A 14,122-nucleotide genomic window follows, 5' to 3' on the forward strand; every position below is an offset into this window, starting at 1 on the left:
GTGTTACAAGTTACGTTTAACAAAGCCCTTAAAATATTTTGTATGGAGATTTTTCTCTTAAACCACTGAGATAGTCTTACAGTTAACATTTAGAGCACATGTTTGGGGTTTGAAGTGCCTAAGATGTATTATATAGCTAACAGGTAATCTTGGCGAATGGCTCAATAATTACCCCCACCTGTGTCTCATAGTGCAGTAAAATGAAAGCTAGATTTACTTCTAATTAAATGTGATTTGCACTAATCTCTTTGTGACACTTGCCCCTACACTATTATGGTAGAAAGCCTTAAAACTGGGTGCCTAATCCTCAATTTAGTGATTCATGTGAGAGACGGGATGATTTACCATTACAGAATTACTATCAATTTTTAGTTCTATTGAATTAGTTCACTGTCTTAAAGGTCTGTTTATGTTCTCATGTTTCACCAATTACTTTTTAGAAGTAGTTAAATATTTTCTTGGAACTACTGGTGAGAAGGTGGCATTTGCAAAACTAAAGCCCTGCATGGTATTATCATTTACTTAACAATTAGTCTTAAGGTAAAACTTAATATAAAAGCTCGGTTTAAGAGTTGTACTTACCTTTATCCCATGTACTACATCCAAGGGCATCCTTCAATATAAATAATTTCACACATTCTCACAGCAGTCATTGATATTCTAATGCATATAACATTATGTTGTCCAGTGCTGGAAGAAGAGCAAAGATAATGAAAACAATACTTACTAGCTTTCTGGATAAATAAATAACTTCTTCTAGTATGTTTAGGTTTTTAGATGAATTCCATGGAGAAATCATTCAATAAAATGGTAACTCTGCATGTACTACTACTGCAATGACCTGGTAATGTGTCATTATCTTTAGATTTGAATAATATGTTGTTTATATATCTGTTTGATTTAATTAATTGTAGTTTAATGGCATCCTAGGTTTGACGAATTCGGTCTGTAAAAAAATCCATTCTTTTGCCATGATACCTAATACAGTGTCAGCTCGTTTTGAGCACCAGTCAATTAAGTACACATTATGCCTCCCTCTTCTTACCCTATGTTTTAATCCATAATGGTCTTGGTTGTTCTATTTTAGGGTAATGGTCCAAACACATGGGGTATGACCATACACTAAAGGGATGGGCAAATGTAAAATTCTAGACAAGCCAGTTTCTCACAATGCAAGCCTATTATTTCAGCAGGTGAATGCCTCTGTACTTTTATTCAAGTACAGCATGTTGATGTAAGATGAACTACAAAAGTTCATTGACCCACACAAGAAAGATGGCGAAGAATTCTCCTTTGAGCTAATTGACGATGGAGACATCAGATATGTCTTCCTCAGTTGAGCTTGTAATTATACTATACAGGGCATGCTAGCGATTGACTTCTCCACAGGCTGTAGGTATGCTTCAGATAACCTATAATCCTGGATGCCCCAATCATGAAACTATTGCTCAATGGGAATAATGTGTTCACCTCTAACAGAAGTACTTGCTCTGTGCAAAACAAGAGCAGTGACTGTTAAATTCTTTGTCTCAACTGGAAAACGTTTATAACCGATTGTTTAAATGTTATTGTCAGGCTAAGAGTGCCATAAAATGAGACTTAAGAGTTCCTTAAGTAGCAGCTGGAGAAAACATCTCTAATTTTGCACATAAACCCCGTTTCTTCCAGTTAGCGATACAAAATGTCTTCTTGATTTCTTTGTCCAATGGCTTGTCCCACTAACATCTGCAGTGTATGAGCTCATTTCCACCTGAGGTGGCTAATGTGCCCTCTTTGTCTTATAACACTGAGGTTACCGCTGGTATGCCCCCACCGACTCTCCTTTGCTGTCTCCCAATTTACCACCTCTACCTAAAAATATAACCGTGGAAATGGCACTTACCCAGCAGACTTTTGTCTTTCTCTACCTGCGCACATTGGTATCCACAGATCTTGATTCTCTGACTTAGGATCTGTCATTTAGAGGATGATGGTCGTGTTGCTCTTTAAAGTGGATTACACTTGTTATGTGATACCTATCTAGCAGAATCTACCACATATGTGGTGTGATACATCATACTTGTTGTTTAATGCTTAAGTCCACATTTATACGCCTGCTTAAATTGCGTACAAGATGGCAGAATATAATGAATATTTGTGTTATAGTTAAAAACTAAGGTCTTTTAGAAAGAAGAAAACATATTTTGCCATCAGCTGCAATACTGGTTTCAGCATGGAAGTTGAGCACATTGTCAACTTTGCTCTTGGATCCTTATTTTGCATTTGTTATTTAGTCACAATTGTCACATAATCACATCTACTCCTACTGGTGTACTTACTTGCAATAGATCACCAGTAATTAAGGAATCCTGCCTTAGTTACTGAAGATATATTGATAAAGACAGTGCTACACATGAGCCCAATGTTCATACCTAACTGTATATTTTCTTTTCATGTGAAAAATAACAATAGTACATCCAAGATCCATAGACAAATGCTGAAACAAGTTTTGTACATTAGAAGGAATGACATTATTGTCAACCCTTTAATGCATACATGGTGCCTCAGTGGACAAAGCCTTCCACTCCAAGACTCTTTATTTAGTCACGTGGTCACATGTATGAATCCCAACGCATTTACTTAGCTTTTCATCTTTTCAAGGCCACACATATGAGATGCATTTAGTGGTATTAATAACCCTCTGTTGTTCTGCGCCCGGAAAGCTCAAAGGGGTGAACTTGCGCTACACATTAACATAAGATATTCATGAGATTGACGCCACAAATCAGAAAAGCTGTCTATACCAATAGGTTTGAAGCTTGGATTTGTACAATAGTTTTTCTTCTTGATGGTTAGATTATGCAGGATGTAAATGATCAGGGATTGTCCTGATAAATTTCCAGCTGGATCCTTGGATGTTGAAGCAGATGGGTGTCATCACCCATTCTGCCTTTACATGAAGTAGAAAGGTCAAAAATCACACCAAGCATGCATGCATATCAGTAGACAAATTAAACAAAAAAATATTGGAACATGATGTCAGCACGTAGGGAATTGTGGTGCTTTGAAGGAGACCAAACACTGTCCCATGGTCGATACCAAGGATGAAAAAACTTTAACGAAAACAAATACATTTCCCAACTCAACCACCGGTTGTGTAACTAAGAACAGTATCTAGAACAAAGACAAAAAAGTGTTGTTACAGGTAAGCTACATTTTCTTTCTGGACTTGTGATGGTAGATGTTGTTCTTAATCCTTCTGTTGCATGCATAGCCACTTTATATTTCCTGCCTGTCAACTCACTTTGAGGGTGCTTATCGGGTCTCTGCTGAAATTACAGCTGAACAGTGCAGTGAAAAAAAGCCAGAGTTAATAAAAGACCTAACATAGCTGATAGTCATCCACTGACTTTTCTATTGTTTCTTAAATCAGGAATGTTTAGACAGGGATGCTCAACTTTCAGAGTTATCACCCCAAACATTGATGAAGAAGCGTCTATGATGGAGGACGTTGGAATGCAGGATGTCCACTTTAATGAGGTAAACCTTTCAAATATCCAGTTTCTGCTTCATTTTTGCAAAAATTAGCGCTTTGGGAAGTCGGGTTGGTAAATCCATGTTCCAGTTCAAGGCCACCTGCCCTGTCCTCTCAAAGTATATTGCTTCTTTTTTTAAAAAGAACTGGTGTTCTCTTCTGTGTTTTTTGCAGTAGCCAGCCAGTTTTTATGACGGTCATAATACATCATACTGTATCTTGGGACATAATCTAGAATGAAACTGGGCATCCACATTCAGTAGCACAATTGTTTTAATGAAACATTTTCCCAAGCAGAAGCTAGCGAGATTTGTTTCTTTAGTTAAGTGTTTTTAAAAATAATTACTTAAGTGTTGTTTTTTATAGCCCCTGATGGTATGTGTTATCTGAGGAACAGCTATCAAATGCATCACGGAGAGAGCTCGATGTTCACTGCCTGCTCAATGATAAGGAAACTTGCAAAAGAAGGATAATTTTATCAGCTGTTTTCACAAACCTATCTAAATTGCTTGTGGAAGGTGACTTTAACATTGATGGCAAAGGCATAATCCAGTCAATGGTTAACCACATCCATTGCCAGTGCACGTGGAGTTATCAGAGGCATCTTATGACCTCTGGCACTTTAAAGTTCTGCTTTGAAAATAAATCCAGTAAATTAATAATATTGGTATAGTAATGTACGGCTATCTCTGCGTTCGTTCAGTAGCTTTTAGTTGTCAGGATACTGGAACTAACTGTGGACACAGATTGGCCTCAGTGGACTTTCCAACAGAAACAGGTTTGCACTAAGGTGCATGGACGTTGATTGACCAAAATTTTATCAGTAGTGGAAGTAAAATCTTGCACCGTTTGACATAGGAAGACTTTAGAGATTGTAAGTCTTTATCCCACCCTTCTCTCATCAACACTCTTCTGTTTTCTCCAGAGATGTTAAAGAAAGAGCAAGACCATGAAATACCAGAAAGTAAACATGGCTGTTACAGTCCTACCTACATTATTTCCGTACTGCTGTCTTCACAAGCCCTGGGGTAACCCAGAGCAAGTGGTTGCAACCTCTGGTGGTCCTATTTTGTGTCTGTGCAAAGTTTTTGTTCGCCAGAGGGTTAAGTTTTGAAAGACAAAAGTTTCTTAAGTGAAGCAGTTATTTTTAGCTCCTGCTTTTAACCACATATTTAGTTGCTACTATGTTGAATGTAGGCTGCTTTATTGCAGTGCAGGATGAGCAAATAGAACGTCCTACCTGGATTGCTGGGCAATCCTAAGGTTTTTGTAAATAACATGTTCTATTAATTTGCTTTACCAAATTTTAACACACATTTATGCCCAGGGTATCCTAAATCTATTGAGCCAGTTGCGCTGTTTGAGGGGTTTTTAAGCGCAGCGAAATCACGTAGAAAATATAACTAATAAACCATGTGCATTGTATTTAAATCATGACTTAAACATTAAGAGTGTCTGAGGTATTTTTTTTCTTCCCTTTAATGTTTTCATGAGTCTCTCCTTCCATTCTCCATGCCCACATTTGGAGTCTTAAAAATCGTATTGCCTGCTCCGCCTCTGATTCATTTACTCTCTACTTTTTAAGCATGAAAATACTTCCACATTTTGGCATTGCATTATTATTACGTAATCTCTAAATGAAACTTGTTGATACCCTCATTAATACTAAGGACCTTGTATGCTCCCTGGTCCAAGACTACTAATCCTCATCAAGTAGTTTCCTTTTCCTGGTCAAGCCAGGCTTCTGAGCCGGAAGCACTAGGGCAATGGGGGGTGGTACCAGATATTGTTATGGAAGTGATTGGGGCAAAGGTCTCAAGGGCGCCTCTGTGATTCCTTTAGTTTATGATTTTGTACCATAAGTTATTAATGCACATTAATGTAAACTAAGAAAGAAACGATCCAGAGAATATACGTCAGAATGTTAAAGCATGAAATATTTAATGTGGATAAGAGACTGGAGTCAATAGGAGGTTGGTGTGGTCATTCAAGCAAAGCTGAACAATTTTTTTTTGTTTTTTGTCTGTGTTTCTGTGCTTTCTTGGGGGTTTTCTGAATGCCCCAGACTGAGAGTTAAGATTGAAAAAGAGTTCTCGGTCACTTTGAGACACCTTGGAAGTTTTTTGCAGGTTGCTGTTTCAGTTCTGCTCCTTGTCAAATTACAAATTGGTGGAAATCATGTCATCCTCAAACTGATCAGTTTTTTAGGTCTCGTCTGCGATAGCCAAGTAGTGCGGGGGGGGATAGAAAAATACATTAAAAGTTACTTACCTTGCTTCTGGCCACCGCCTCGCCTCCGTCCTCTTCTGTTCCTACCGTAAGAAGGCAGCACACCCAGGCTCCTCTCTAAGATGATCACGACTCTGCTGTCGCCATGACAGCAGCATCGTGATTGGTCTGAGTGGCGTGGTTCAGCTCTCAGACAGGGACTCTGAGCCTGTGCATGTTCTCCAGCCTGGCTGTAATTCAGAGAACATGCAAAGTGTGAATGACTGTTTGGCCAGCGCAAGACAGTCGACAACACCATCATGTGCACTTAAGTGCCCCAACTACTCCTCCCCTGCTGGCTGTGACAACAACCCCACTCTGTAAACCTGCCTAACAGCGTAAAAATAAAATGATATTAACATAGTGTTATTATCCTTTTATTTTTCCTTTTTCCTCTGCTCAAAGAGCAGTGGGGCGGCGCTCCTCCGCCTTAGTGGAGGAGCAGCCACTGGCGACAGCGCATGGGTTGCATGCACTCTCGCTTGCGAGAGATATTGTATACAACTAGAAGCTTGCAGGCCACCCGTTGCTTTAGATTTCTTGGCTTCATTGTAACTCTTGTTTGCTGCATTCTAATTTGCCAGCCATGCTTGCTTCACTTCCTTTACTTTTGGGAGCTCCCATGACCCACCTTCAGTTAAAATCTTCCAGAATTACAAATGTTTTATGGCACAGCAACATGAAGTGAGTAGGGTGATCCTCTCTGGCTGCCATGCATTCCCACATAGAGCATAATACAGGGTAAAGTGTTATGTTATGTTAAACTCATTTATTACGCGCACAGATGCTCCAGCGAAGGAGCGTCCTGGCGCCCGACAAGGTAGCAACACAACAGGACAGAACGGAGCAAAAGAAAGGAACTAAGGAAACAAGAAAGTTTTTACAGCTCGACGAAAAGAGAGCAAATCCCTGAGGGCACGAATCTCAAGGGGAAGGGAATTCCACAACACTGCGGCGCGTACTTGAAATGAACGGCCGCCAGCCCGGGAGCACTTGAAACGGGGGATGACAGCAAGTTCTAGGTCCGAGGATCTTAAGGCACGGCCCGGGACATAGCGGGACAAAAGGTTGGAAAGAATCAAGGCAGGGGATCCCTTGAGGATCTTGTAGGCTGCACAGAGGACCTTGAACTGGATCCTTCGCGCAATCGGTAGCCAATGCAGCGTGCGCAAGGTATTAGTTGTAGGACAGAATATAGGTAGGCCCACAACAGCTCTCGCCGCTGCATTCTGTACACGCTGCAGGCGGGTGATTTCGGCCTGATTTAATCCCACTAAAAGGGAGCTGGCATAATCGAGCCGAGAAATCACTGTTGCCTGAATCACAAGATGCCTGGTGGTAGCATCAAAGAATTTTAATACGGGCGGTAATCCACGCAAGATGCCAAAGCAGCAGGCCACCGTGCGCTTAGTATGGCAGTTAAAGGTGAGAGTTGGGTCGAGCCACACCCCAGGTTTTTTAACTCGGCGACCGGAGTTGGCGTAGGACCCAAATCCGACGGCCACCACCTGTCTCCCCAGAGTTCCGTATGCTTGCCAAAGATCATAATTTCCGTCTTACTTGCGTTCAGCTGGAGACAGTTGGAGGTCATCCAGCTGGTGACCGCCCAAAGTCCATTCTGGAATCTAGGGGCATCCACATCCGCATCCCCGCTGATCGTAACCGCTAACTGAGTGTTGTCGGCATATGACACCATGGTCATACCCCAATGCCTGACAACCTCAGCCAGCGGTCTCACGTATAGGTTGAATAACGTGGGACTCAGCGAGGAGCCCTGGGGGACCCCCAGATCCAGAGGATGGAATTTGGACTGATGGGGCGGGACGGCCACGCAAATAGAACGGTTGGCAAGGAAAGAACGGAACCACTGGAGTGCAGGGCCGGTAACGCCAGCTTCCTCCAGGCGTAGCAGAAGGATCGGGTGGGACACGGTGTCAAAGGCGGCGCTCAGATCTAATAGCACCAGCGCCGCCGTTTGACCCGCATCGAGCACGGAGCGCAAATGCTCCACCATATAGAGTAGAGCTCTCTCCGTGCTATGCCCTGCACGGAATCATGTTAGCCTGTAGAAGATGGTCCGAGAGGACAGAGTTGACATGCTCCTCCGCAACTTTGGCAGGCCAAGGGAGAAGTGAGATTGGGCGGTAGTTCTCGGGTTTACCAGCATCCAAAGTTGGTTTCTTGAGGATGGGCATGACTACCGCCTGTTTCCACTTCACTGGAACCACGCCGGATGCTAATAAGGTGTTGATCAAAGAGCAGACCGGCGAGAGACCGTAAGATGTTAGGTCTCTGAACAGAGCTGGCCGTAGAGGGTCAGCCGGAGACCCTGACTTGACCTGCTGGACCAGTTTACCGAAGCTTTCCGGTGTTAAACTTGGGAAAGAATGTAAAGCATCCAGAGTTAGGGGCTTAAGAGGTCTACCTTACATTGGGATAAGCCCCAATGGGACCTGTCTATGCGCCAATTGGACACCATGATGTCAGCTCTAAGTTTCAAACAACTTGTGAAGGCTCCCACACACATTAAATGTCATGTTCTTGACCTGGTGTGGACCACAGACCCAAATGTGGCCCTTAAAGATGTTGCCCCATGTATATGGTCTGACCATCATCTAGTATCCTGTGAGGTACACATTAACGGCCAAATAAATAACTTGCCACCGGAAGTCAGGAGAATCCGTAAATGGGCAGAGGTTGATTTGATAACCCTGACCAAGGTGCTCTTGCCAAGGGATCGGTCTCCGAGCCCAGGTCATAGTCTGGACCGGGAATACGCGGATTTAACGCGGAGCCTGATTCTAGCTATTGACCAGATAGCACCTAGAAGAACGAAGCTAATAAAAGGACCCGGTAAAGGGGCTCCATGGTTTACGCCATCATTGAGGGACCAAAAAAGGAAGCTTAGAGCGTTGGAAAGAGGATGGAGGAAAACTAAACAGGACTCAGCTAGGAACCTCTACCGAACCTCTCTTAACTTATACAAAAAGTCTATTGCTCTAGCTAAAGCCGAATACTATGAGTCCCGCCTAAGTAAGGCAGCTAATGTCCAGAAAGAGACCTTTAAGATCCTGTCGGAGCTGAGTAAAAAACCCGATAGTTCTCAGTCTCCCATAAATTGCAATGCCTTTCAGGGATACTTCTTGGAGAAAGTGAGAACCACTATCCAGGAGATAAAAAGTGGCATGGCAAATGGGATGGCTATGCCTACAGCCCCTTATAAACCGGTTGACTGCACTATCGCACTGTTTCCAGAGATTGACACACTGAGTCTGGAGCAGCTGATGGGTAGAATCAAACCCGGATCTCCAGCGGACCCGTGTCCACCCAGAGTCTTTCAGGTAGCCCGTCCCTTATTGGAGGAACGTATTATCTCCCTCCTAAATAGATCTTTGGAGACAGGGCATATACCAGCTGAACTTAAGGAAGCACGTGTAAGACCCCTGCTGAAGAAACCAGGCGCAGACCCCGCTGTGCTAAAGAACTACAGGCCTATCTCTCAGTTGCCATTCCTCTCAAAAATACTGGAACAACATGTATTAAAATCCTTGTCCATGTACCTGGAGTCTCACCACCTACTTCATGAACGACAGGCAGGGTTCCGAGCTCATCACAGCACCGAGTTGGTGATGCTCTCGGTGCTGGATGAATTGAGAGGCCTGGCTGACGGTAAGAAACCGAGCGCCCTGATTTTGTTAGACCTTTCAGCGGCGTTCGATACCGTCAGCCATGCTCTGCTTCTGGAGAGAGTGAGTTTTTTCGGCATCAAAGGCCTGGCCCTCAGATGGTTGCAATCCTTCCTCTTGGGAAGGACCCAAAGGATACAACTTGGGGACGAAATCTCCGAGGTGGGGACGCTAGAATGTGGGGTGTCTCAGGGCGCGGCCCTGTCCCCACTTCTATTTAATCTCTACCTGCAACCTCTGATTGCTTCTTTGGCGTGCATGGGCTGTACAGTACTTAACTATGCGGACGACACGCAGCTGTTGCTGAGTGTCGATAACGCAAGTGCCGCACAACTCCAAACCCAGAACATCTTGAGGTACACGGTCCAATGGATGACGGAAAATCTTTTGAAAATCAACCCAGACAAGACCGAGGTATTGGTGATTCCATCTGCCACCTCACCATGGTGTGACCTCTATTGGCCCGCGGAGTTAGGCCCGGCTCCAAAATCTAGCCTGAATGTAAAGAGCCTGGGGATCAAACTGGATTGCGATCTATCAATGGTCAGTCAGATCTCTTCTGTGGTGGGAAGCTGCACCAACATCATCCAGCAGCTACGGAAGCTAGTCCCCGTTCTCTCCCAATCCATGATGCGCTCAATCGTCGCAGCCACCGTGATCTCGAGGATAGATTACGGAAATGCCCTCTACCTCGGCCTGCCGAAAACCCTGACAAATAGGTTACAGGTTGTCATGAACGATGCTGCACGTCTCATCTTTAGGCTACCAAGACGATCCAAAGCATCTCCCCTGTTACAGAGCTTGCACTGGCTCCCTATCAAAGAGCGAGTGGAATTTAAGAATCTGTGCATAGCTCATAAGGCAATCTACGGTCTGGCACCCGCCTACATCAAAGATCGCTTGGTGGTGTACAGTCCAATGAGAACTCTTAGATCTTCAGATTCTCAATTATTGGTCTGTCCCCGGTACAAACTTGTAACCAAGGGAGGGAGAGCCTTCTCTGTGTTCGTTCCTCAGCTATGGAACACACTACCTGAGTCGCTGCGCAGGGAAGAGAATCTCCTACGCTTTAGAAAGGTGCTAAAAACATTGCTGTTTAGAAGGTCCATGAGTGCTATATAGGCTAGTGGATGCCTCTTCTGTGATTGCTAAGTTATTGTTCTTACCATCGATTCCCGAGCGCCTAGAGACCTGCAGGTGATTGGGCGCGTTACAAATCAAAAATAACAATAACAATAACAACAACCGACAGAGGGTACGACCGTGGGAAAGGCTCTATAGATGGCATGAACCTTTTCCAAAAAGAAAGCCGCCAAAGTTTCACAGTGTGAAATGGAACCCTGATGAATCGCAACCACCTTTTTAGCTATAAGGTCTTTCAGGGCCTTAAAAATAGTTTTGGAGGGGTTAGTACTGGTACGAAATTGCAGGGCGTAATAAGCCGTGCGGGTTCTGCAAACTGCTCGGTGGTAAAGTTTTACAGCGGCCAGATACAAAACTTTTTTATCGCTGTCATAAGTTTTGCGCCAATCCCGCTCAGCACGCCTACAGGTGCTTTTGAGCACCCGCAGCGAATCATCGTACCAAGGACTCTGGTCCCTTGACCCACATTTACACAAAACTATCGGAATAAGGGAGTCAAGGGCCCTAGTAACCCACTCACAGAAGCGGTCGTAGCCCACATCCACGGTTTCAACTGGGCCCAGCGGGTCAGTGGACAGAAGATGGAAAAAATCATCAAGTTTTAATTTATTCCAACGCCGTCTAGGGATAGAGCGAACCGTGGATTTGCGGTGCGGCTCATACAGTGGTCACTGGATACGCACCAAATAGTGGTCAGTCCAGGCCAGAGGAGTGGGAGTGGAGATACTGGCTTCTGCTAGATTAGTGAAGAAAGGGTCTAAGGTATGACCACCTACATGGGTGGGCTGCAACACCAACTGAGCTAGCTGGAGAGCCTCGAGATCGGCAACAGAGCTGTATACCGCAGGTATAGACAGGTTGTCGTAGTGGAGGTTTAAGTCGCCAAGAATGGAAAAATTGGAGCAGCCTGTTGCCAACGTGCTGATAGCATCTGGGAGGGCCTCCCTGAAAGCCACATCGCTACCAGGGGGACGATAAATCAAAAGGCCCGAGAAAGCAAAATTGGGCGTAACTGAAATCTTAAACAGCGCGCTTTCACAGCCAGTGATTTTTTGCCCTTGCCAGTCGCACGGGTAGCAGGACTTGACCGCAAGCGCTATTCCCCCTCCTCTAGAGGCTCGGTTAAGAGTGTAAACCGAGTACTTGGGCGGGAAGGCCAAGTTGATAACAGCCGTATCGCTCTCCTGTAACCAGGTCTCCTCTCTGGCTGCCATGCATTCCCACATAGAGCATAATACAGGGTAAAGTGAGCACCAACACTAGTGTGAGCACAGCTGGGGTTTGCTGGGGTGAAGACACCAGAATCTTAGACACTATAGGTTTAGGAGAGGGCAAAGACAATCTGAAACACGGTTTCTGTCTTTCTATAATCCTTGTGAAACTGCCCCGATCAAAGTGTATGTGAATTGTACAGCTCACTAGTTACAGCTACAGCTCTTACAGAGGTTCTGCCTTCCACCACTCCATACCCGAGACCCGCCGCCTGCCATGTCACCGTGTAGCCTGTAGTATGGTGGACCGCTAAGAATAAAGAGTTGAGCTAGGGTCCCTGGGTGCACCTCGGCTACTCAGCACTTCGTGGGGTCTGGGGCAACAGAGAAACATGTTTCTAAAGCGCAAGTGAACATTAGTCCTTCTGGCTGCGTCATTCCTGTATCCAATTGAAAAAAATCCTGTCCACTCAGATATATTTCTACTATCCTGGGTTTCCAGTATGTGGAGCTGCACATGGGGAAATGACGTGTGGGAATAGAGGCATCTCCTGCCCTCCCGCCGCCCATAATAAAATAAACATTGCCAACGCTAATGAGATTTGCTTTTGGAGTAGTGGAAGTGCATCACTGACTGGCTGTCATGAGTGGTTGTTTGATTGGGACGATAGATCAGTGTAGGAATGAGTTAATATACGAGTAACTGATTGGCTGAATGAGGGCATCTCTAGTAAGTAGAAGAGTGAGTTTAGTCTGCATTGATGAATGAAGGAATGAGTGGATAAACCGCCCTAGCCGTTCTGTGCTGTAACAGTGCCCACACATATTGAAGGCACTTTCTTTTAACCCCTTCACTGCGGCGGCTATTCCGCCGCAGTGCGAAGGGGGCGGGGCGGCCGCGCGGCGGCCGCATGCTGGTGACGGAACCGGTCCGTCACCAGCGTCGGTTGCACTGTGCTTATGACTGAGCGGTTCCGTCATGGCCCGCCCCGCTCAATGGAACGCTCAGCGCAGGCGCGGAATTCACGCCGCGCAGGCGCTCCGAGCGGGCCATGTCGGAACCGCTCCGTCATCAGCACAGCGCCACCGCAGCTGATGACGGAGCGGTTCCGTCATCAGCAGGCAAGGGGTTAAGCGAGCACTCTCCTCACTGCAGCAGGCGCACTACATATAAATAGTGTGTCCACTTTAGCTGTAGGAGGTTCAACATTGTAGAGTGCACACTGAATGCCATAAATCTAGCTTTAATATGCTATTGCGTGGTTTTATTTCACAAGCTTGCAGTGCTGAATTGCGCTGCTAGCTTGGGGAATAAAAACAGCAAAGACATAGGAACCATAGAGCAAAGACATAGGAACCATAGAACAAAAAGCCTGTGCACGTTTGTGCATGACTGTGTTCGTCTGTTAATGCCAGAACTATTGCCTTTTCCTGGTCTTGTTTATAGCTCCGTATGTGCACAGTGATTTTCATTATTGCGCTCTTTGGTATTCTCTCTGTAGTAGGAAATGTGATTAAAGGAAGACACAGTACTAGTTTTAATGTTTTGTCTAGAAGAGTATTTGCCATGATTTAAATATGAAGTTTATAAAAGCATTATACAACAGTTGATCAAGGTTAGGATGCAGTGACAGAGGTGTGTGTGGGTGCCAGGAACGGAACAGCCGTGGACGCGAGAGATTAGGGAAAAGGCCCCTTTGGCAGAGCTGGATTTGCATCAAAGTACTAAAAAAAAAGCAACACCTGTTCCAGGAATCGATTGAGGTTAAACTTATGTGACGGCTCCAATACAGCAATAGCAGTGGAATAGGCATGTCAGCATTAAGGTGACTGAAACGTGACTGTTGTGGGCCTACAAGAAGCATGCCTTGGTGCGTATCATGGCTGAATTGGGTTCCCTTGTACCAGTTCGGTTCCGCCATTACAGGTCAAGCATCCATGACAGATTACATTTTGTAGCAAATGATTTCCTTTCCTCTACCATAAATTATTTGGAAAAAATACCAGTGAATCCAGAATCCAAATTAGAGAATGCTACTATTCAAAGACGAAGTATCAATACAAATGTGAAATAAAGATGTGTTTCCCCCTCAACAAAAGCAGCTTTACTTCCCTTTTTATGTGGGTGTATTGAGTTACAGTCATTGTTGGAGAATTTGTATCTTGTTTACATATAGTCGTCAGCCTGGAGCCTCTTGCATTGTATCATTGACATACCTTGGATAGAATTGTCGAATATAGAGGCTGGATCCTTGGCAGATTTTCTGGATATCCACATTGATTGTTCTTCTTAGAATGAC

At 44.6% G+C, this 14,122-nt stretch overlaps 1 protein-coding gene across 9 annotated transcripts in view; it reads left to right on the forward strand.

Annotated features, from left to right (window-relative positions):
* Positions 1 to 14,122, forward strand: part of DOCK9 (dedicator of cytokinesis 9) — a 1,255,128-nt gene that overhangs the window by 1,066,414 nt on the left and 174,592 nt on the right. For all 9 annotated transcript variants that reach the window (XM_086947866.1, XM_086947869.1, XM_086947867.1 and 6 more), the window contains exon 45: positions 3,413 to 3,519. In XM_086947866.1, the coding sequence (XP_086803992.1) occupies positions 3,413 to 3,519 (107 nt within the window). The remainder of the gene's footprint in view (positions 1 to 3,412; positions 3,520 to 14,122) is intronic.

The sequence above is a fragment of the Lissotriton vulgaris genome, assembly GCF_964263255.1.
Source record: "Lissotriton vulgaris chromosome 8 unlocalized genomic scaffold, aLisVul1.2 SUPER_8_unloc_1, whole genome shotgun sequence".
NCBI lineage: Eukaryota > Metazoa > Chordata > Amphibia > Caudata > Salamandridae > Lissotriton > Lissotriton vulgaris.